Genomic DNA, 26,162 nt, shown 5'->3' on the forward strand with positions numbered 1-26,162 from the left:
GAAGGGCATTCCCTAGCCATATGACATCAGTATTGCAGGTAGCACTGTAACTTGCAAGATAATCAATTTTCCAACATGCTGTGACTGAGGTTTAATCCACTACGGTCAAGAGCTCAGAGTTTGCTCCATCAGTGTGGAGACTAGACATGTGTGTGCTAACACAACCTGGAGAATGATTTCTTCTCACTGCACTGATAGCACACAGGGCCAAAGGAGATAACCGTGCACTGAAACACAAAGTATATTCCACATTTTGCATTTTTCCAGCTTACATTACCTAAACGAAGGGAAACCTCTTTAACTGATGCTTAATATTTTCTATATTATAATAACTACCGATATAAGATACCACTAAATCCAATAAGACGCTGATCGCTGTTGCTTCCACCTTGGCAATGTTTCATACATATCTAATTCTGTGGTACGTAGCAGCTGATGAAATGTGAGCTATTATTGAATAGATGGCTTGGAGGAACTTGCTAATTCAAAACTAATCATTAACAGTTTCAAGATTTGCATGGGTGCAAGTTTAAACATGACTTAAATACCAGTAGCCAATTTGCTGGCACCGTCACGCTGGAGCTTAATGAATAGGATAATTGTGATTCTATCATATTAGCAAATCATTTCCATCAATCGCTGAAATGCCCCATTCATTGCCTGTGATGCAACATTACCTTTTATTAATATCACATTATCTGTTTTTACTGAATATAATATCCCAGAGATTAACATGATATTAAACTCTATAATAGAGCTTCATAAATCTAGAGTTTAGAGATGGACAATTATTCCTCCTCGAGGCAGATCAGAAGGAACGTACCTGGCAAGTAGAAGGTTACTTAGCAATGTTATGGGCTTTAAATGAAAGACTTATGATTCTTATCATTCCTTGTACCCAGGGGAAACGGCTTTACACATAGCGATTGTGAACCAGAATCCCGAGATGGTGAAGGAACTAATTGACAGGAAGGCAGACATGCACAACGCTCGAGCCGTGGGGACTTTTTTTGCTCCAAGAAACAAAGGACAATATTATTATGGTATAACATATGAAGCTGGATTTCTGGATCAATATGTGGATAATGGCATAACAAGCTTTTATGTAACTGCAACCCAAATAGAAACGTCCCCACCATTCATCTGAAGCTTTCCGGCCCCATCCCTTCAACCAATTTATAAACACAACTTATTTTGTATATGTATATTGGTCATTTTTTACATCAGTATGGTACTGTTCACATTTCATGTTTCCATTGGAGATATAAGTCTGAAGTATTCCCCAATGTATACTTGTGAAGTATGATTTTGTATAGGCATACAAATAAAACACATTGGCCATTGACTTATATTATAAAAAAATGTATCCACCTCAGCTAATGTTCCTTAGAGGGGTATTCTCAAGTTCTTACATTGTTTTAATGAGGTAGACAGTATGAAATTAAGCAAATTTGCAATTGACTTGCTTTCTCTAACTTTCATTGTCCTGCCAGGAGATATTTTATCTTTAATAGTATACAGCTTTTTTATATGGAATCCGACCTCTAGTGCTTGGCCCAGAGTGTCAGTAGTTATATTCCAGGATAGGAGTTAACTCTTAACATCCTAGTCAGCTTTCTATAGCTCATTGATTTCTATATACAGTAGTAGGTGCTGCTCACATCTCTCTCATCTTCTGAAGAGAGATGTAGTTATAAATCACTAGCCCACCACTTTTAGAGCAGATCTGCTAGTCACAGCTCAGGCATTTTAGGTTGCACCTGTCTGCTTGTTCTGCCCTGTTATCACTATGTGTAAATACAGGGATAGAATTGTACACACCAGAACAAATCACTGATAGCTAAAAGTGTTACAGCAGAATGCTTGCCGAGTTCTACAGTTCTCCTAATACTACAGTTCTATTAACCAGATATATCACTCAATGAGGAAAGCCCGCCCTGCTAGAACCCAGGAAGTGAGGAGACAGTATGGTTGTCGTATTGCTCTGGTCTCACTACCCCGATGGCAACAGCGGTATTATGAATAGACAACCTGTGCAAACAAGAATAGGGAACAGTTCTAGACAAATACAATCATAATCAAGCATCCAGTGATCTTTTAGAGCTAATTGTACATCATTAACTTGTCAATCAATTGAAAAGCATATATACAGTGCATAGACATTTTAAACTTCCGGTACTAAACATTTGCCTGTGCTTTTGTTATAAGAAAGAGCTGAACAGTTTGAATTCATTCTTTTTTATTTCCCTTTGTGGAGTCCTCCAGTATACTTATTCAGACTTCTGTTCACTTTAAGCACAAGTGCTCTCTGCAATCCTATACTACCCCTTTATAACACACCACTAGACCCATATAAAGTTCAAAGGGCACAATTAACCAAAATGTTTATAATAATACACAAAAAAGAACCGGTATAAAGTGCCAATATGCACCAAATAAATATTTTATTTAGAATTTACACATAATATAACCAAAAGACAAATACCTGCAAGGTTGCTACTAAGAAGCAGAGACTGCCACAATAAGTTGTAGGTAATATACGTATTACCACACCTGTGCCTACTTTCATATACCCATACATATAGCTCAATATACTAAAATGTACTACATAGTGTAGGGGTAAAAAGAAACCCTGTCTAAATACATCTAAGTAATGTACTGGGTAAAAATGAAGATAAGCGGCACTTACATATATCTGGTGTGGATCCCAAATGGCGTCCCCGCCGCCCCAACGCACGTTTCGCTTCTTCGTCAGGAGGCGAAAAACACAATAACACACAATCACTGTCAGAGTCAGATGGGAGCTGGCACAATATTGGGCACAACTCCTTATCAGCTAGAAAACCAAACATCTAAAAAACTGAAAAAGGAACAGACTACAGAGAGGGAGAAATAAGATAAAACAAATAACATCAGGTTACTTACTCCTCCTTCCTGCTTCAGCTATCCTCTTCTGTGTATATTCTCTATAATTGTTGTGCCAGTCATCTGGTATACAGATGGTCAGTGTTGGCTAAAGAACTGATTGCTGCTAACAGAGATACTGTACTATTGGGTGGGTGCTGCAGGAGTAATCAACTATGATATTCTCCTGCTCCAGATCTGAAAACCACTGCACATGCTCCACCTGCTCCCCTCTCTCGAAGCCTCTGATATACTTTAAAGTATGAATTCTACACCAATCTCCTAATTTCAAGCCCCCATTTGTGGTCCAGGAGGCTCAACTTCTACTGTCATTCTAACATAGGCCAATCTGGGTTAGTGGAGACCTAAAGGGATCTGACTGCCTTGTTGTCAGAACAGTTAGTCCTCTCAGTTGGCCCTCATGTCTGTAATGGCTAATGCGATACAGAAATATTCGAGGGGGCTGGCAATATGTATGAAATGTACATAACAACATATCTTATTCATATCTTTACCTCCCTCCTTCTCACTTAAACCAGAAGAAATTCATTAAGATCTGAGCGCTCATACTCATTTCAAATTCAATCTTGCTGTGAACCTCATTCAGTCATCTTGCCGACCGCCACCAAAATTATATCTATTTTTCAAAATAGATACAAAAGAAATCTTAACAATCTGCCATTAACTGCATTTTCAAGAAATTTGTTTTAAAGAGGTTGTCCAGGACTTTAACATTGATGGCCCATCCTTAGGATAGCTCATTAGAAACACCCAACACCCCCACCGATCAGCTGTGCCTGGTATTGGCGCCGACCAGAACTGTACAGGTACAGAGGTGCACAGCACGACTTTGCTGTCGGAATAGTGGCAGCAGCTGGGTTTTACACATCTGCCACCTATACAAATCAATAGAGGGTGGATGTGCAGTACCCTGCCACGGCCAGCATTTTGTCGATGGAGCTGTGCAGCTCTGTAACTGAGCAGTTCCGGACAACATCTGATCAGCAGGGGTGCCTGGTGTTGGACCCCCACTGATTGGACATTGATGACCTATCCTACAGATAGTCCATCAATGTTAAAGTCCTGCACAACCTCTTTAACAACTCCTTAATTAGGCACATGTTGTAATATCTACACTATCTATCTATCTATCTATCTATCTATCTATCTATCTGTCTATCTAATTTATTATTTTCAAATGACTCCTGATTTTACGAAGTTATGTCTGGATATAATGAAGTATCAATAACCATAGATCATTCATAGTTTCATAGCCAACAACTCTCCGGGATAGAGCTTTAAATTCCTTCCAAAATCTTTTGACTGTGGGCATTGCCACAGGCAATCATTTAAGCCAACATCCTTGTAGCTGCATTTAGGGCATACATTTAGTATGTGTAGTTTGAACAATGATCTTGTGGGTGTTTATTCATACTGTCTTTGTCAACTTCTCAGATTTTATTCTGGTTCTTAAGTTAATTTTGGTAGCAATGTCCTTGTCCAGCAGCTCTAGTTGAAGCTATCTTTTCTATTTTCTTTCTGCTTCATCCATACCTGAGCAACAAACCTGATTTAATAAAATTCTATGCCTTAGAAATAAAAAAACCATTAAGGATATACCATGAAACAATTTATTTATTTTGTAGTTTAAAAATTATAGTAGCATTTTTTTATTATACTCTGGATGCAGGTTATAATTGGGAAAATATATTGAATTAAAAGGAGGCCTTCTATTTGTATAATTCTTGCAATGTCTAAGTCTTTTCCTTTCTGTCCTCTGACCCCTAAAGCTTTCAATGAATTTATCCAAAACAATTCAAATTACTATGTGTTCCCTGTTGCTTCCAAGTCCAGTTCGTATCTCTGGACTGGTCCTGTCCCTGTCCTCAGAAGCCAACCTAATTTAATACTAAGTGTTTAGACAGGTGGAATACACTTACAGTTATTATTATTATTATTTATTGTTATAGCGCCATTTATTCCATGGCGCATTACATGTGAGGAGGGATATACATAATAAAAACAAGTACAATAATCTTAAACAATACAAGTCATAACTGGTACAGGAGGAGAGAGGACCCTGCCCGCGAGGGCTCACAATCTACAAGGGATGGGTGAGGATACAGTAGGTGAGGATAGAGCTGGTCATGCAGCGGTTTGGTCGATCGGTGGTTACTGCAGGTTGTAGGCTTGTCGGAAGAGGTCAGGCTCTTTTTGAAGGTTTCGATGGTAGTACAGTTGTGCTCAAAAGTTTACATTCCCTGGCAGAATTTTACCTTTCTTGGCCTTTTGTCAGAGAATATGAATGATAACAACAAAACTTTTTCTCCGCTCATGGTTAGTGGTTGGGTGAAGCCATTTATGGTCAAACTACTGTGTTCTCTCTTTTTAAATCATAATCACAACCCAAAACGTCCAATTGACTCTGATCAAAATCTTCCTATTACTCTTTTATCCAGGTAAAGTTCAAAATCTTCCACTTTTCCTTACACTTGCTGCTACTCAGCTGACATTTCTGTCTCTTATCTCTTTTCATTCTGGCTCCATAAGGAATAATTTTCCACCTTAATATTTTAGTTGTTTTCCAAAGCAACACTGACTGTTCTAAATGTTGATACAGGAAAGATATATATCTTAGTACCGTGTTAGCCAGTGGATAGAAAACTATTTAGAATTGAGAGTCCTCAGTGGTTGATACCTTTTAATGGCTAACTGAAAAGATGGTAACAAATTGCAAGCTTTCGAGACTACACAGGTCTCTTCATCAGGTAAAGACTAAAAGACATTCTAGAGAATCACATATTTATGCACAACACATCATAGAAAAAAAAAACAAAAAAAACATAGATAAGACAGGTCACATGAAGCAGAATTACCATGAGTGATAAACAGTTATGTCCATAAATATTGGACCAGTTCTTAGATAATGAATGTTTTATTGTCCTCTGACTGGGGTCTGGTTCTGTTGTGATGACCCCACATGGTCTGAGGGGCAAATTCCTTAGTTCCTTAGTTGATGTGAAAAGACATAAATCCATGCGACACATTCATTCCTGCACTAAGAGTGTCAAAGATCATCATCAGCTTATATTCCCAAACTCTTCTGTTCTTAATGTTGTCTTCCATCCTGTAAAACTGAGCCCTTCCATCTACTCAATCCTCAATCCTTTTCAAAAATATATCTTCCTTCAAAAAAGGCTGAAAGCATCTAACAGAGGTGTTCCTCTGTTACAATAATGTGTCTCCTGAGAGAGTTCCCATGGAATAGACTGAAAAGACTACAGATGCTGCTCACAAAATTAGAATAACATCAAAAAGTTAATTTATTTCAGTTCTTCAATGCAAAAAGTGAAACTCAAATATTACATAGAGTCATTACAGAGTGATCTATTTCAAGTGTTTACTTCTGTTAATGTTGATGATTATTGCTTACAGCCAAAGAAGACCCAAACATCATTATCTCAGTAAATTAAAATAATTAACAAAAAACACCTGAAAAGACTTCCTAAGCATTTAAAATGTCCCTTAGTCTGTTTCAGTAGGCAGTCATTGACACACTCCACAAGGAGGGTAAGCCACAAAAGGTCATTGTTAAAGGAGCTGGCTGTTCACAGAGTGCTGTATCCAAGCATATTAATGGAAAGTTGCGTGGAAGGAAAAAGTGTGGTAGAAAAAGGTGCACAAGCAACTGGGATAACCACAGCCTTGAAAGGATTGTTAAGAAAAGGCCATTCAAAAATTTGGGAGAGAGATTCACAAGGAGTGGACTGCTGCTGGAGTCATTACTTCAAGAGCCACCACACAGACGTATCCAGGACATGGGCTACAAGTGTCGCATTCCTTATTTCAAGCCACTCATGACCAATAGACAAAGCAAGAAGCGTCTTACCTGGGTCAAGGAGAAAAATAAATGGACTGTTACTCAGTAGTCCAAGGTGTTGTTTTTAAATGAAAGTAAATTTTATATTTCATTTGGAAATCAAGGTTCTAGAGTCTGCGGGAAGAGTGGAGAGGCACACAGTCCAAGCTGCTTGAGATCTAGTGTGAAGTTTCCACAATCAGTGATAGTTTGGGGAGCCATGTCATCTGCTGGAGTAGGTCAACTGTGTTTTTATCAAGACCAAAGTCAGCACAGCCGTCTGCCAGGAAATTTTAGAGCACTTCATGCTTTCCTCTGCCGACAAGCTTTTTGGAGATGGAAATTTCATTCTCCAGCAAGACTTGACAACTGTCCACACTGCCAAAAGTACCAATACCTGGTTTATAAACAACAGTATCACTGTGAACAAAAATCCGAATAAGCACAGAATGATACCAAGGCCGAGGGAGGCATGGGCCTCGCCCCCTGAGTATATGCATAAATGCAAGAAAATTCATCAGCTAGTATACTACTCCAAAATATATGAAAACACAGAGCACCATGGAGTACAATAAACACCAAGAGGTAGCGTAAAATCAAATAATCACTTATTATACAAAATTCCATACATGTAAAGTATAACCAGATAATAGAACAAAAAAGAGGGACAAGTATAGAGACCTGCTGGTACAGCAGGTGGACCAGATGATAAAAAATAATCAAAACGCTAAAGGTGTATAAACATGAAGCCTCAATAATATTCCAGCCTTTTTCTTCTCTTCACTAAGACCAGGAAAAGTTGAACATATATAGTTAAAGCATTCTCCACTGTTATTGAGAACTTTGACGAACTGCTTCATCAATCCAAGTTTTATGAGTAAGGGAGGAAAGACAATGTCCTTCCTATCCACTAGGATCATGGATAACATTTTATCGCCAGATGCCAAACTATGTCGCTGAGGCCATTCAGTTTTCACCCAATGCTCTGCTGTAGCTCTACTGTCCCAGTAGCACAGAAAACAAGGGTATTATCATAACAAATGGGAATTATGCGTGTTCAAAGAAAACAAAGATATTCTCACATTTATTGGGAGACTAAATGAAAACTAAATTTACCTTAGTGAACCGTATAAACCTGCACTTTTCATACACTACTTATATTTATCATGGAATTCATGAAAATGGGCTATATACCTATAGCGCAAAAACGTGATGTGAAAGAGAAATTATAAGATCACATTTGAATTCAGCACCCTCAAATTAGTCTAAAACTGTTCCTAAAGTCCATGCCAGAAATTTTTTATTTTTTTTTGTAGACCAGTGTAATATTCAGGCATCTATCATGCCCTCCAGTGTAAAGACTTTATTAAAGACAACTTGTTGTGTCCAGAAACACTATTTTACTGAAAAAATAGGGTTAATGTAATGATAATATCTGTCTGGTTTGAAGGAATGCACAGCCACAGGGAGAAAATGAACTGATATCTCCCCTGTAGCTGCTTGCTTTCAGTCATTGGGGCAGTGCAGGGAGCAGTTACAGTCACCATTCACTTTAATGTAAGTGCTGTAATCACTCCCCTACACTTTGATTGCACAGTCTGTCAAATTGAGAAATAACTGAATTTGTGTTGACATTACAGGAGAGTATGTAACTTCATTTGCTGGTTGTGTGGGTAATCAGGAGATACTACGGCTACTTGTGGAAAATGGAGCTCCTTTGGATTCTCAGGATAACCAAGGTGGGAAATGGACTTGTATCCCTAACAAATAATGGTAGTTTTACTCTAGTTTAACATACCATTTTCTATGCACTTTATCTGGATGTTGGGTAGTGAATCCAAAGCACCATTCATCTAAGGACTGTATTATACACTCTGGCTGTCTAGTCACCATCTTTTGTTTCATATAAACTACGGTAATTGAATGGAAGAAAGGTAAGGAAAAAAGCAAGAAAATGAGAAACTCTAGTGAGTGTATATATATATATATATATATATATATATATATATATATAGATAGATAGATAATCACTGAATGAAGTATTCCAGTTGTAAATCTTTATTCATTACATAGTGAAATGTGTTGAGAACAATAAAACCTAAAAATGATCAACGTAAATCACAACTAATATCCCATGGAGGTCTGTAGTTGGAATGATGCTCAAAATGAAGTTACAGGCTGATCCAACTTCAGTGGAAATGCCTCAAGACAAGGAAATGATGCTCAGTAGTGTGTGTGGCCTCCACGTCCCTGTGTGACCTCCCTACAACGCCTGGGCATGCTCCTGATGAGGCGGCAGATGGTCTCCTGGGGGATCTCCTCCTAGACCTGGACAAAAGCATCCGACAACTCTTGGACAGTCTGTGGTGCAATGTGACGTTGGTGGATGGTGCGAGACATGATGTCCCAGACGTGTTCAATCGGATTTAGGTCTGGGAACGGGCGGGCCAGTCCATAGCTTCAATGCCTTCATCTTGCAGGAACTGCTGACACACTCCAACCACATGAGGTCTGGCATTGTCCTGCATTAGGAGGAACCCAGAGCCAACCGCACCAGCATGTGGTCTCAGAAGGGGTCTGAGGATCTCATCTCGGTACCTAATGGCAGTCAGGCCACCTCTGGCAAGCACATGAAGGGCTGTGCGGCCCTCCAAAGAAAAACCCCACACCATTACTGACCCACTGCCAAACCGGTCATGCTGAAGGATGTTGCAGGCAGCAGATCCCTCTCCATGGCGTATCCAGACTCGGTCATGTCTGTCACATGTGCTCAGTGTGAACCTGCTTTCATCTGTGAAGAGCACAGGGCGCCAGTGGCGAGTTTGCCAATCCTGGTGTTTTGTGGCAAATGCCAAGCGTCCTGCACGGTGTTGGGCTGTGAGCACAACCCCCATCTGTGGACGTCGGGCACTCAGACCATCCTCATATGGTCGGTTTCTAACCGTTTGTGCAGACACATGCACATTTGTGGCCTGCTGGAGGTCATTTTGCAGGGCGCTGGTAGTGCTCCTCCTGCTCCTCCTTGCACAAAGGCTGACATAGTGGTCCTGCTGCTGGGTTGTTGACCTCCTACGGCCCCCTCCTTGTCTCCTGGTGTACTTGTCTGTCTCCTGGTAGCGCCTCCAGCCTCTGAACACTACGCTGACAGACACAGCAAACCTTCTTGCCACAGCTTGCTTTGATGTGCCATCCTGGATGAGCTGCACTACATGAGCCACTTGTGTGTGTTGTAGAGGCCGTCTGATGCTACCACGAGTGTGAAAGCACAACCAACATTCAAAAGTGACCAAAACATCAGCCAGAAAGCATTGGTACTGAGATGTGGTTTGTGGTCCCCAACTGCAGAACCACTCCTTTATTGAGTGTGTCTTGATAATTGCCAATAATTTCCATCTGTTGCACAACAGCATGTGAAACTGATTGTCAAACAGTGTTGGACATTTTGATTTCACAATAGTTTGATTTACTTGGAGTTATATTCTGTTGTTTAAGAGCTCCCTTTATTTTTTTGAGCAGTGTGTAGGAGGGCAACAACCCAGCAGCAGGACCGCTACCTCAGCCTTTGTGCAAGGAGGAACAGGAGGAGCACTGCCTGCAAAATGACCTCCAGCAGGCCACAAATGTGCATATGTCTGCACAAATGGTTAGAAACTGACTTTTTGCAGTGGTCTCTTAATTTTTGCCAGAGCTGTATATACATATACATACACACCTGCTGGTTTATTATAGCACAGCATAAACCGTGGTAGGGTTTAACAAAATGAACATGGCCTTTCTGGCCTAATGGAAAAACAAAAGATAAAGTATAACAGAGTCCTTATCTCTGCGGGATTCGCCTGCTCAGACCACCAAAAGTCCTCAACTTTACCTGGAGCTACCGTCTGGAGACTTTCCTCTCCAAACACACAACAGAGAATAAAAACACAGTAGCTGGACGTTTAACTTCCCCCAACCACACCCTTGAGGTGGAGATATGGTGAGTAGAGGTCCCGCTCATCTCTTACACATAATCACAAAAAACCCAAACCCTTGTACTGGTTGCTTAAGGCCTCTTTCACACTTCCGTCTTTCAGCTTCTGTCACAATCTGTCAATTTTTGAGAATGCAGGATCCTGCAAAAAAATTTGCAGGATCCTGCATTTTCCCATAGACTTGTATTAGCGACGGATTGTGACGGATGGCCATCCGTTTCATCCGTCGTGCACTGGATCCGTCGGAAAATAGCGGTCCGTCGTGCGGAGAAAACGTTCAGAGGAACGTTTTTTCTGCACGTCAGAAAATTGGTCAGTGATGCATCCTGCGCTGCCCGTCGTTGGCTATAATGGAAGCCTATGGACGCAGGATCCGTCGCTGACCGTCACACACAGGAATCCAGTTACGTATCACGTTTTTCCCCTCTTAGCATGCCTGGAAGGATTTTCCAATCCGTGAAAAAAAAATCTCTCTCTCTCTCATCAATGGACATTTGATTCCCTGAAATTTATCAATTGAAATTGTGGCAACAACACAAACGACGCATGCGTCATTACACTGGATGCGTCACACACGTTTTTCACTATTTTCCTGACGTCCGTCGATACGTCATTTTACTGCACAACGACGCACAGCAGAAGGCGGAAGTGTGAAAGAAGCCTAACCCCCTCAGCACATAGCATGCTGGAGAGAAACTTATGGGTTTAATATCATAGATAGCAACCTACATGACACATCTCCCCTTAGACGTTTTCTCCAGCATATTATGTGCTTAGAGAGATTAATCGGCCATGTTTAGGGCTGGATTTTTGTGGACGACTGAAGAGTGGGTTGGATGCAGTCCACCAGATCTCCACCCCACCCTAGGATGAAGTCTAGAGGGTAAATACACAGCTCTCAGACTCACTCGTTGTTCAGTAGGCTTGGTGAGAGGAACTCCAGAGCAATATGTACTGATAAGGAAAGCTGAACCGATGTATGTTTGTTTTCCTGAGCAGGCAGATCCCTGCAATAACACGGATTGTGCTGTGTGTTAATGTTTTGTTTTCTTAGGCCAAAAAGGTTGTGTATATTTTTGCTTACTCTGCACCCTTAATAATAATAAATAAAAATTGTATTTATATAGCTCCAACATATTTGGCAGCACTCTACAATTATAGAGGGGATTTGTACAGACAATAGACATTACAGCATAACAATAACCACAGTTCAAAACAAATACCAAGAGGAATGAGGGCCCTGCTCACAAGCTTACAATCTATGAGGAAAAAGGGGAGACACGAGAGGTGGATGGTAACAATTGCATTAATAAGCCAGTGAGAGACCTAAAGAGACAGTGTACCTGTGTCTACCTTTGTGTGCAGCCAAGTGAGCCGATCTGCCAAAATACATACTGTATATTGTGTTAGATAATCGGTAAACTGGGCAGCATGTATGAGATGTCAGGTTCCCTTCAGACATAAAATTAATTTTGAAGTATAAAAATAAAAAGTATATTTTACATCAAATGCAAAACATCTCAAGAGCTACCTTTGAATAACTACTGACAAATGTTAATTGTTTGTCCTAAGGTAACACAGTATTCCACATTCTTGTTCTCCACCCAAACAAATCAATGGCCTGCAAGACGTATGATTATTTAGGGTCACTGATTTCAAAAGAAAAGATGTTGCATCTAGAAAACATTACCAACAACAAAGGACTGACGCCATTAAAACTGGCTGCACAGGAAGGAGACGTGCTGGTAAGACCGCAATGAAAGGCCGCTTATATTTTTAAAGTGGTATGAAACATATAGAATAGAAATAAAACTGAAGATAAAAGAGTTAGTAAAATATTGTTTAACCATTTGCAGTTGAATGGGGTCTGTAGCCAAGGAGACATGTAGATCCACACAGCTTTCTGGAAAGCTACTTAAAGGAGTTCTCTTTGTGTGAAATATTGTAATATAGACCTTAGTAATGACCTCTGATCTCTAGATATATATTAATGTTGTATTTTTACATACATGTCTACATATCTAGACATGGTCTATGTACGGAAACCTAGAAAAGGGAACATGGTAGCTGATACACGCTGGCCAATTTGCGGGCAGCATGTATCAGGTACTGGCTGTATTAACTCCGCCATGTATGTATGACTCTGGAACACTGCGGCATTTCAAAGAAAAACATACTGTGAAGGGAACCGGTCAGATCCCCCATGCCCTCGAACCCAGCAGCATTTGTGTATGTATTCCTAAATTCCCTGCCTAATCAGCCCATTATAATGTTATTCACTTACATAAATCCATGTGTAAAAAATTTATAACCACCATTTTTCTAATGCTAATTATTAGGCCTTTGACTAGTTGATGGTATATAGTTTCCCCAGACTAGTCTGCCCTCAGGGGCGTGATAACATGATTTGTAAAAGCCAGCATCATTGCGAGCCCCCTGCAAATCTTGCACATGCGAGCGGCTCTATTCAGGACATCATTGCACCTCTGAAACCTGACGTAAGCTTCCCAGCTTCAGAGGAGCACTGCGCATGACCGAAAGTGCAGAAGAAGCGTATATGTGAGCCGTCTCTGCACTTTCGGTCATGTACACTGCGCCTTGAAGCCGGCGGGAAGCGTACACCCAGCTTCAGAGGAGCTGTGATGTGATAACATGCAAATAGGGCTGACTAGCCTGGAAAAACTAATGCTCCATTGACTAGTTAAAGGCCTCATTAGCCTAAGAAAAACTGAGCTTATAAATACTTTTTTTAAACATGGATTTAAGTGACTAACATTATACATGGATGGTTAGGCAGGGAATTTATCAACACATATGTGAATGCTCCTGTGTTGGGCATGGGGGACCTCACAGGATGCCCTTAAATGCCACCATAGTGACAAGTTTCTGCCTACGAGCGTGTATAGTCAAAGATCCATCACTCCAGGGCATCGGGCAGGGAAAAGATCCCAGGGACCGCCATTATGACTAGTCTACAGCGCAGCTCAGTCCCCTGCGGCTATTTTCTCTGAAACGCCGCACTTTTTCACAGTTAAACATACCTGGCTGGGTTAATACATGCTGCCCTCGGATCGTGCAGCATGTATCATTGGCCGGTTCCCTTTAGTGTAAATAAAAAAGTACATAATGTGTCAGATTGCTGTCTGCAGAGAACACAGGGTTAATTTTCTGCTAAACCCTTCCATTTTTTAAAAACTGTAAATTGTGTAAAAATAAATGACATAAAAGTGGAGGGGACTTTTATGATCTTATTTATCAGATTACACCGGGTTTTGGTTTAAACTGAATTCCAAAGAATCCCAGTTTGCATATAAAGTTGCAAAATTGTACAAAATTTTCACTTTGTGCGCTACACTGGGCAAAAGTTGAAAAGTGGGTGTGGTTTACAGGGTGGGAGTGGCCAAGAACTCATAGCTAGAAAATAAACCTTTGTGCTGTCTGCTGAGCATTGTGTTGCATGGGGTTCACAAGGGGCGTAGATGGACTCAGGATACTGAACCGTGAGACTGACTCCATGGCCGGCAAAAATTGAGAAATAAAACATCACATGGAGATTCCACAAAGCAATGCCGTTTTCTTCAGGACAAACTATAAAACATATATACAGCTACTTAGGCTGTGTATTCAGCATATGGACTTTTCAATAAGTGTTGAAGAAATTTAAATTGTCCATGTAATGCAGAATTTTTTCCAACTAAAAGCTATAAAATGGTGCAAATTTGTAGCAAATCCAACAAATATAGATGGTATTTTCTGCATCTAGGACATTCCAAAATGTGCCAAGTTTATTTACTTTTTTAATAAATTCAGGGAAATTTTCCCTCTATTTTTATTTTTTTTTGGTATACAAAATGCCAGTCTTAACCCCCGAAGCTTTTTTCGGTTTTGTGTTTTCGTTTTTTGCTCCTCCTCTTTATAAAGCCATAACTTTTTTGTTTTTCCGCAAAATATGGCCACGTGAAGGCTTGTTTTTTGAGGGACGAGTTGTACTTTTGAACGACACCATTGGTTTTACCATGTCATGTACTGGAAAGCGGGAAAAAATTCCAAGTGCGGTGAAATTGAAAAAAAAGTGCAATCCCACATTTGTTTTTTGTTTTGCATTTTTGCTAGGTTCACTAAATGCTAAAACTGACCTGCCATTATGATTCTTCAGGTTATTACGAGCTCATAGACACCAAACATGTCTAGGTTCCTTTTTATCTAAGTGTTGAAAAAAAATTCCAGACTTTGTTAGTGTCACGGTAACTAAAAATACATAATTCTGGCGTTTTGACTTTTTTTCTCGCTACGCCATTTAGCAATCAGGTTAATACCTTTTTTTATTGATAGATCGGGTGATTATGAACACGGCGATACCAAATATGTGTATGTTTGATTTTATTTTTATTGTTTTATTTTGAATGGGGCGAAAGGGGGGTGATTTGAACTTTTTTATTTTTTATATTTTTAAAAACATTTTTTACTTTTGGCATGCTTCAATAGTCTCCATAGGAGGCTTAGAAGCTGCCACAACCAGGTCACCTCTGCTACATAGAGGCGATGATCAGATCGCCTCTATATAGCAGAATTACTCACTTGCTATGAGCGCCGACCACTGAGTGGTGTTCACAGCAAGCCGGCACTGACAACCATAGAGGTCTCCAGGAGACCTCCAGTTGTCATGCCAACACACCAGTGACCCCACGATTACATTATGCTTTCATGGTGCCCTCCACCCTTTCTTTGTCCACCCCACGATCACACGACGTGGGTCACCGGTGGGCGGATTTCCGGCATGATTGCTGGAAGCACTTGTTAAATGCCACTGCCAGCGCTTGACAGTGGCATTTAACTGGTTAATATCCGCTGCTATTGCGGGCACATGTTAGCTGTTCAAAACAGCTGACATATCCCAGGAAAGATGTGGACTCACTGCCGGAGCCCACATCAAAGGAAGGGAGTCCGACATCGGCGTAAATGTACGCCTGTTGTTGGAAAGGGGTTAAAGGAGTTGTCCAAGACTATTTGAACTAAAAGGCAGGTAGTTGCTAACTATCTATCTTTTCTGCCCAGCGCTGACCTAGATCAGCTCAGAGCCATCATGGACCGTTCCTGCCGGTGAATCTGTGGCTTCCACTGACGTTACAACAAACAGAGCTGCAGCTTCTTCTGCTCTGCTCTGTTGATGGGGTGTGACTGCCAATGTCATGCTGACCGACAGTCTAACTGTTGACGGTGCCCAACTGCAGAGATCCAGCTGTCAATCAGCATGATGGCAGTCATGCCCTTCAATACAACAGCCTGAAAGAAGCACCAGGCTCACCTGCATAAAAAATCCATGATCAATTTGGGTAGAACAGGCAGGCAGTTAGCAACTTTCTGCCTGTTAGTTCTTAGGCTCATAGAAAAATAAATTAAACAGTCCCAGATAATCCATTTAACCTCTTCACGACCTTTGACGCATAGGTACGTCCAAGATCGTGTCCCTGCCTTTGATACTGAGCCCACATCTTTCCCTGCAAATGACACCCGATATGATCAACTGCCCTGTGCCTATAACAGACTCAGACAGCGGCATTTAGTGTCAGAAGTCCTGCCCATCGGTGCCCCTGTCACTTGATCACAGGGCGTATCAATGGGTTGTTATGACAGCTGGGGATCTCCAGAAGACCCCTGTGCCTGTCATTGTGAATTTCCTATAAATGCCAGCTAGCGGTTAGCATTCATAGGAGATTGTGATTTCTGCTATACATAGCAGTGCTGAATGCCTGTTATGTGCAGCACAGGTGGTCGGACGATAGCAGCTACAAGTCCCCTAAGGATACAGATACCTTATTTGACAGAAATACATGGTAACAATAATTTACCCCAAACACATAGTAGGGCCATGTATGACAACCTGGGATTTTAATGACCCATCATCATTACAGATGCAAACACTAAAGAACAAGATGATATAGAGGTCTCAATTATATAGAAAAATGCAAATTTTATTAATAAAATACAACAAGACAAGGAAAATGAGGGCTAGATCACAAGGGAATGCAACACACATGGTACAAAAGATAGGCCGCACAAAGACCGGGACGCAATATAGTAGATATAAATATTTGATAAATAATTCACACACAAGAGATTATATTAACCTCCAAGGAAATAACCCAAATGTTAAATCCAATAATGTGGTTAAAAAACCTACAAACAATAGACATGGGGTATAATCATGCAAAGTATTACCATGGATTTGCCCAAGCTGGCCACAAAGTGGCTCCTAATAACCCAAATAGAGTGTCATGTACACATGTAGGGTATGTGCACACCATGCAGATTTAGTGCAGTTCTGCAGCGTTTTTTTCTGCAGCAGAAACGCTGCAGAACTGCACTGTGATTTACAGAACAATGTAAATCAATGTGAAAAAAAAAAGCTGTGCAGAAAAATCCGTGCAGAAACGCTGCAGATTTCAAAGAAGTGCATGTCACTTCTTTTGTGCAGTTCTGCAGCGTTTCTGCACCCATTGACTCCCATTCTGTGGGTCAAATCCGCATAAAAACTGCAGATGTATATACCATCTGCAGATTTTATGTGGATTTGGGTGTCAAAACCGCAGCAGACGGAAGTGACGTCAGAGGAGGAAGTGAGTGGGCGGAGTGTAGCGAAAATGGAGTTGTACAGTCGGATGGGGATCGATGTGAGGCGTATGGTAGAAATGGTATGTATAGTGTGTGTGTGTGTGTGTGTCTGTGTGTGTGTCTGTGTCTGTGTGTCAGTAGTGACTCATTGTAGTCATTCGTCGGGTGGGACTACTGCTCCCATCGAAATGTGATGATGGGAGAGTTGTCCCATCGTCAGGCGACTGACTACAATGGGTTAAAAACACAAACACACACATAACATGTAGTACATACTCACCACATACGTCCCCGAAGGCCACCTTCCTCGATCATTCTTCTCCCCAAAAAAAAAAAAAAAACTTTTCCGTCGTAATCCATTAATAGGTTGTCCCACGACGTCCTCCGGTGATACACTGCAGGAGTTAATCCCTCCTGCAGTGTATCGGAGCTGCCCGTTCTTTTCCTGGAGCTAAATGAACTCCGGGAGCTCACTTTACGGCAATTGAACTGCTGTAAAATTTTTCAGCAGTGTCGTAAAGCGAGAGTCCCGGAGTTCATTGAACGCCGGTAAACTCGCGCGCATGCGCAGGCACACTGCAGGAGCTTTAGCTTTGGCAGCCATGGAGAGCAGTCACATCTCCTGGTGTGGCTGTTTTCCATGGCAGATCGTCGTGGGACACTCGATATTAATGGACTACGTCGGAAAAGACTACAGATCATCAAGGGATTTGTAAGTATGGTAAAATTTAGAATATTAAAATACTTTTTCCTGTCTCTTTTTTTTGTGTTCAGTAATTTGGGGTTAATAATGGATAGGCGTCTTACAGACGCCTCTCCATTATTAACTGGGGTTAACGTCACCTTACAATGTCAAGGTGACGTTAACCCCTTCATTACCCCATATCCCACCGCTACACGGGAGTGGGAAGAGAGAGGCTAAGCGCCAGATTTGGCGCATCTTAGAGATGCGCCATTTCTGGGGCGGCTGCGGGCTGGTAGTTGTAGCCGGGGGGGCCAATATCCATGGCCCCTCTCTAGGCTATGAATATCAGCCCGCAGCTGTCTGCGTAGCCTTTCTGGCTATAAAATATAGGGGGACCCTATGTCATTTTTTTTCTGGGGTCCTCCTATTTTAATAGCCAGTAAGGCCACGCAGACAGCTGTGGGATGATATTCATAGCCTGGGAAGATTAACCCCTTCCCTGGCTACAAATTAGCAGCCTGCAGTCGCTGGCTTTCCCTTTCTGGACATGAAAATTGGGCGGGAGCCTACGCCAATTTTTTTTAGGGGTTAATAATGGATAGGCGTCTTATAGACGCCTCTCCATTATTAACTGGGGTTAACGTCACCTTACAATGTCACGGTGACATTAACCCCTTATTACCCCATATCCCACCGCTACACGGGAGTGGGAAGAGAGAGGCTAAGCGCCAGATTTGGCGCATCTTAGAGATGCACCATTTCTGGGGCGGCTGCGGGCTGGTAGTTGTAGCTGGGGGGGGCAATATCCATGGCCCCTCTCTAGGCTATGAATATCAACCCTAATCCTAAACGTGACTGAAATACGTGGCACTGAAATACGTGGCACCGAAATATCGTGGCACTTAAATACGTGGCACTTAAATGCGTGGCACCGAAATATCGTGACACTTAAATGCGTGGCACTTAAATGCGTGGCACTTAAATGCGTGGCACTTAAATGCATGGCACTTAAATACGTGGCACTTAAATACGTGGCACTTATATACGTGGCACCGAAATATCGTGGCACTTAAATACGTGGCACTTAAATACGTGGCACTTAAATACGTGGCACTTATATACGTGGCACCAAAATATCGTGGCACTTAAATACGTGGCACCGAAATATCGTGGCACTTAAATACGAGGCACTTAAATATCGTGGCACTTAAATATCGTGGCACTTAAATATCGTGGCACTTAAATATCGTGGCACTATGACTCAGAAAATATTCATTAAACGTGACTGAAATACGTGGCACTATGTCAGAAAATGTTCATTAAACGGTTAGGGGTGAGGTTAGGGGTAGGGTTAGGGTTTGGATCCCTTTATCACCTTGATGGTGGTGGGTGGCTTTTCAGTTTGTTTTCTGTTTTTTTTTTCTATAAAAACGCATGCGTTTTTAACGCAAACAAACGCATGTGCTTAAAAACGCATGCGTTTACATAGACAGCAATGCATTTTTTTGCCGCAAATAAACACATGCGTTTTTTTGCGGCAAAAAAACGCCGCTAGAAATTACTACAGGTTGCATTTCTGCAAATGAACGCACGCGTCCTAAAACGCATGCGTTGCCGAAAACGCGTCAAAATGCATGCGAAAAAACGCCAAAAAAGACGCAAGCGTCACAAAACGCAACGCAACACATGTCCATGCGCCCCCATGTTAAATATAGGGGCGCATGACGCATGCGTTACCACTGCAGCGCCCGACGCTGCGCCGCACAACGCTAATGTGAACCTAGCCTTACCTGCAATCTTTGCTGGTTCAGATACTCCAGTAAAACCCCAATCATCTGGAGGCGTTGTGGCCTGCGTATCCGCACAGAAGTAACATGCTGTTCAGTATGCGGTGGGCTACTTTCTTCCCTGTGTTCTTCATTACCAGCACTCATGGTAAGGCCTGTCAGAAAGTGTTTATGGCTTTCCAAAATGGAGATTGAGAAGAGGTTGGACTAGGAAATGACATCACGTAATTTTTTATTTTTTTTTAATCTCTTTATTTAGCTTTATTTTAAGCTGACAAATCAGCATAAAAAACGCACAAAAAACGCACTAAAAACGCACTAACAACGCACTAAAAACGCACTAAAAAACTGCACCAAAACTGCACTGCAAAAAACGCACTAAAAACGCATAAAAAACGCATAAAAAACGCATAAAAAATGCAGGTGCGTTTTCTGCCAGAAGATGCAGATTTTGTGCAGATTTTGTGCAGAAAATTCTGCACCAAATCTGCATCGTGTGCACATAGCCGTATAGTCAGTGACATGCAATACAAAGTAAACAACTTTACCTATAGTGGCAGGGCAAGAAGATGCAGCTGGGTCAATGCGCGTCCGTGCCGACGCGCGTTTCGGACCTTCCTTCCTCGGGGGGCCTGTCCCCTAAGGAGACTATTAAAGCCAGAAAAAGATTAAAAAAAACACAAGAGTTCAATTCACCCCCCTTTTGCACCATTGAATATAAAACAATAAAAAAATACACATATTTGGAATTGCTGTGTTAAGAAATGTCAGAGCTATCAAAAAATAAAGTAAATTAATCAGATCAGTAAACGGCATAATAAGAAACAAAACAGAAATACCAGAATTAAGTTTTTTTTGCCATTGTAACATTGCAATAAACTGCAACAATGGGCGATCAAAACATCATATCTACCCCAAAATGGTATCAATAAAAACATCAACTCGCAACACAAAAATAAGCCCACACCCAGCCCCAGATCCCGAAAAATGGAGACGCTATGTGTCTTGGAAAATGGCGACATGAGCTCTTTTTTTTTCTTACAAACTTTGTATTTTTTTCACCACTTAAATAAAGAACCTATACAGGTTTGGTGTCTGAATACTCGTACTGACCTGGGGAATCATATTGCCAGGTCATTTATAGCATTTAGTGATCATGGTAAATGAAAAAATAACAAAACAACTGTGGAACTGCACTTTTTTTTTGCAATTTCACTGCACTTGGAATTTTTATTCCAATTTTCCAGTACACTATATGGTAAAATAAATGGAGTCATTCAAAAGTACAACTCATCCGGCAAAAAACAGCTCCACATATGGCTATATTAATGGAAAAATAAAAAAAGTTATGGCTCTGGGAAGAAGGGAAGCAAAAAACAAAAGCGCAAAAATGGAAAATGAAAGGTGGTGGAGGGGTTAATAAATCTACTTGATCTTCCAATAGAATTATGCTATAATTGCATGCCTTACTATACTAAGACAAAAGGCTAGACAGCAGAGATCCTGGCCACCATTAATATAACATTTAAGGGCAGATGCTATGATAAATCAGAAAAAGCTCCTACAGTATGTCCCTTCATATGAAATCTAAGGCTTATGTACCCCAGCTATCCCTTTTGCCTGCATATAAGCCATAGTAGCACTGTGTACAAATATGACAATGTGCATAAGTTCTAAAATACACCTCCTATTTCACATGTTGTATTATCATGTTGTATTATCATTTCTGTTACTGGGATCTAAAGTGATAAGCCTGGCCTGGCATGTCAGAGTGAGGAGACTTAAACGCCATGCATGCTCCTTCATAAAATTTAATATGCAAATTGCCTTTTCAAAAAGGAAGAGGACTAAACTTTAGTACCACCTATTGGAAGTAGCAATCTTCAAGTAAGGGTACCGTTACACTAAACGATTTACCAACGATCACGACCAGCGATACGACCTGGCCGTGATCATTGGTAAGTCGTTGTGTGGTCACTGGGGAGCTGTCACACAGACAGCTCTCCAGCGACCAACGATGCCGAAGTCCCCGGGTAACCAGGGTAAACATTGGGTTACTAAGCGCAGGGCCACGCTTAGTAACCCGATGTTTACCCTGGTTACCATTGTAAATGTAAAAAAAAAAACCACTACATACTCACCTTCTGATGTCCGTCAGGTCCCTGGCCGTCTGCTTCCCGCACTGACTGTGTCAGTGCCAGCCGTAAAGCACAGCACAGCGGTGACATCACCGCTGTGCTCTGCTTTTACTTTACGGCCGGCGCTCACAGTCAGTGCGGGAAGCCACCGGCGAGGGACGTGACGGACACCGGAATGTAAGTATGTAGTGTTTTTTTTTTTTACATTTACAATGGTAACCAGGGTAAACATCGGGTTACTAAGCGCAGCCCTGCGCTTAGTAACCCGATGTTTATCCTGGTTACAAGCGATCGCATCGCTGGATCGGTGTCACACACAACGATCCAGCGATGACAGCGGGTGATCCAGCGACGAAAGAAACTTTCAAACGATCTGCTACAACGTACGATTCTCAGCGGGGTCCCTGATCGCTGCTGCGTGTCAGACACAGCGAGATCGTATGGATATCGCTGGAACGTCATGGATCGTGCCATCGTAGCGACCAAAGTGCCACTCTGAGACGGTACCCTTAGTCTCCTCACTCTGATATGCCAGGTTTAGCTTGTCACTCTCCACAAGGAGAAACATTACCCTCTAAATCCCAGTTGTAGCCTCTCATACAGCCAAACCAGATCTCACACTTTGCACTGACTTGGGGCAATACACTGAAACACCATGTCTGCAAATTGAGATTTTGGTTTGGCTTTTATCATAAGTCATGTGACAAGGCTTGTTAAAGGGTCGTTGACTTTTAGGATTGCTACTTCCTATAGGTGGCACTCGAGTTCTAGAGCTCTTACTCTCTTAAGAGGCAATTTACACATTCTGCTACTGTCATGTCATAAAAATGCCTTTACCCTTAGTAGTAGGGAGCCTATAAATATATAATGTTCAATAATTTCATATTTTTCAGATGTTTAATTACTTTATGACAAAGAGAAAGCACATTTTCTGGTGCTTCGGACCTGTAATGTCCACATTGTACGATCTTACTGGAATCGACTCTTGGAGAGACAAATCCTCGGTGGTGGATATTATATGCACCAGTGACAACAATGCGGTGAGTGTAGCACCTTAGAATAGCAGCACGTAACAGCATTCATTGTGAGTAATAGCTAAAAGATTAAAAAAATAATGAGCTCTAAAACTCCACAGAATAATTAAAGCCATCTGGAGAGTTACTGAGAAAGTGACTGCAGTCTAATTACAGACGATGTACAGTGCACCGCTGATTGCGTTTCGGTATAGAAAATTCTACATACGATTGAAAAAAACAGGAATAATTATAGTTTATAAAATGTCGTTTCAAGCAATAATCACAGCAGATCCTGTCATAAAATGGTAATAAAACAGGATAATAAAGTTCCCACGTGGACCGATTAACCCATTCTGTAGAAGAACAGATAAATAAAATACAGACTTCTACTTGGCCTCTTATGTAGAAAATATTCACATTGGATACTATGAACAGATTATTTTAAGCAGGTTCTCCCTAAAATAACAACACAGCAGCTCAAGGATACAGATTTATCCAACACTATATAAGGGACTACGAAGACTAAGTTTATCATCAGAAGAGGACCTCTCACCAGGGGCTGGTCGGCAAATTTTGGTCTGGGCGGCAAAGGACAAAACAGTGGCCTTTAAACAGCGGCCCATCCTTCTTAGGTTTACCCTTGGCTGCTTCCTAATGGGAGTAGAGGATACAAGGCTTTAAAAAGATAAAACTGGTATAATGATGGGATCATACGCGCCTGTGCATTTCCAGAATAATTGATATGTTAGTAACAGAGCTTTCCTGTAAGTGGTACATTGGCAGGGCCATATTTGCCACTAGGCACGTGAGGGCACGTGCCTAGGGCGGGGACAATGCAGGGGGCGGCACCTGAGCAAGGTTTGTTGTTTTTTTTTGTTGTTTTTTTTTTTATAAAAGCTGGGTCACCTCCCGACTGACCCTGCCCCCCCAACGGCCGCCCGCCCACCTAACACCCACCCTCCTTGAAGATGATACTCACCCTGCTCCAGCGATGCCTGGTCTCGGCTTCTGCAGCGCTCCTGAATGAGCGGTCACGTGGTACCATTCATTAAGGTCATGAATATGCGCATATTCATGACCTTAATGAGCGGTATCACGTGACCGCTCACGCAGGAAGAAGGTGCTTCGCCGGGAGTTGGGACAGAGCCAGAGGGATGTCGGCGTGGCTGCACGGTGAGGAACAGGTAAGTATGAGGGACGGGGGGACAGGGGAGGGGGGATGAAGGAGGACGGTAAGCCGCGCCATTCAAGATGGGAGCGTGGGGTGGGGTGGAGAGATGAGCCATGCATACAGGGGGGGAAATATGAGCCATGCATACAGGAGGGGGAAATATGAGCCATGCATACAGGGGGGGGGGAATATGAGCCATGCATACAGGGGGGGAATATGAGCCATGCATACAGGGGGGGAATATGAGCCATGCATACAGAGGGGGGAATATGAGCCATGCATACAGGAGGGGGAAATATGAGCCATGCATACAGTGGGGAGGGCGAAATATGAGCCATGCATACAGGGGGGGAAATGTGAGCCATGCATACAGGAGGGGGAATATGAGCCATGCATACAGTGAGGGGGGAATATGAGCCATGCATTCAGGGGGAGGAAATGAGCCATGCATACAGGAGGGGGAAATATGAGCCATGCATACAGTGGGGGGGAATATGAGCCATGCATACAGGGGGGGGAATATGAGCCTTGCATACAGGGTGGGAATATGAGCCATGCATATAGGGGGGGGGGAATATGAGCCATGCATACAGGGGGGGAATATGAGCCATGCATACAGGAGGGGGAATATGAGCCATGCATACAGGAGGGGGAATATGAGCCATGCATACAGGGGGGGAATATGAGCCATGCATACAGGGGGGGAATATGAGCCATGCATACAGGGGGGAAATATGAGCCATGCATACAGGAGGGGGAAATATGAGCCATGCATACAGGGGGGGAATATGAGCCATGCATACAGGGGGAATATGAGCCATGCATACAGGGGAGGTGAAATATGAGCCATGCATACAGGAGGGGGAATATGAGCCATGCATACAGGAGGGGGAATATGAGCCATGCATACAGGGGGGGTGAAATATGAGCCATGCATACAGGAGGGGGAATATGAGCCATGCATACAGGGGGGGAATATGAGCCATGCATACAGGAGGGGGGTCATTATACAGTATTAAGCATCATGTGGGATCATTATACAGTATGGAGAACTGTGTGGCCATTATACAGTATTGAGCATCATGTGTGGCCGTTATACAGTATGGAGCATCATGTGTGGCCAATGGCCATTATACAGTATGGAGCATCATGTGTGGCCATTATACAGTATTGAGCATCATGTGGGATCATTATACAGTATGGAGAACTGTGTGTGGCCATTATACAGTATGGAGCACTATGTGTGGCCATTATACAGTATGGAGCACTATGTGTGGCCATTATACAGTATGGAGCACTGTGAGGCCATTATACATTATGGAGCATCATGTGTGGCCATTATACACTATGGAGCATCATGTGTGGCCATTATACAGTATTGAGCATCATGTGTGGCCATTATACAGTATGGAGAACTGTGTGTGGCCATTATACAGTATTGAGCATCATGTGGGGCCATTATACAGTATGGAGCATCATGTGTGGCCATTATACAGTATTGAGCATCATGTGTGGCCATTATACAGTATGGAGCACTGTGGCCATATTTTTTTTGTTTATAATTATTGTATATAAAACAGTGTGATCAGCAGTGCTAAATGGCTGTGGTTGGGACGTGGATATGGGTGTGACTAGTTGTGAAATGGGTGTGGTCAGGGGCGTGGCCTAAAATTTGCCGCGGCGCACTATGTGCACAGCAAACTTTATACCTCCTTCCCTTCTTCAAAAGTTGGGAGGTATGGTACCGTGTTTGCCAGATCATGGTAAGTTCCGCAAATCCCATAGGGAATGAATGAGGCCGAACGCAGTGTTGCCGTAAGTGATCCGTTACGTGGCAGATGCAGAAAAACTGCCCGATCTGCTGCAAAAGGCGACTTTCACATCAGCGATTTTTGCCAAAGTCACTGCTGATAGTGTCATACTCACCAAAGGGGGAGGCAGCACTAAAAGTGCCTAGGGCAGCAAAAACTCTAAATACGGCCCTGTACATTGGTCAGTAATATAAGACTATAATAACCT

General features: G+C 42.1%; 1 protein-coding gene across 2 annotated transcripts in view; it reads left to right on the forward strand.

Annotated features, from left to right (window-relative positions):
• Positions 1-26,162, forward strand: part of LOC143808197 (transient receptor potential cation channel subfamily V member 6-like) — a 94,954-nt gene that overhangs the window by 41,189 nt on the left and 27,603 nt on the right. The window contains exons 4-7 of one of the 2 annotated variants that reach the window (XM_077290607.1): positions 903-1,043; positions 8,404-8,502; positions 12,307-12,479; positions 22,850-22,996. In XM_077290607.1, coding sequence (XP_077146722.1) covers positions 903-1,043; positions 8,404-8,502; positions 12,307-12,479; positions 22,850-22,996 — 560 coding nt within the window. The remainder of the gene's footprint in view (positions 1-902; positions 1,044-8,403; positions 8,503-12,306; positions 12,480-22,849; positions 22,997-26,162) is intronic. The other variant, XM_077290608.1, reaches the window with a different exon arrangement.

Source organism: Ranitomeya variabilis, chromosome 2 (genome assembly GCF_051348905.1).
Source record: "Ranitomeya variabilis isolate aRanVar5 chromosome 2, aRanVar5.hap1, whole genome shotgun sequence".
Classification (NCBI taxonomy): domain Eukaryota; kingdom Metazoa; phylum Chordata; class Amphibia; order Anura; family Dendrobatidae; genus Ranitomeya; species Ranitomeya variabilis.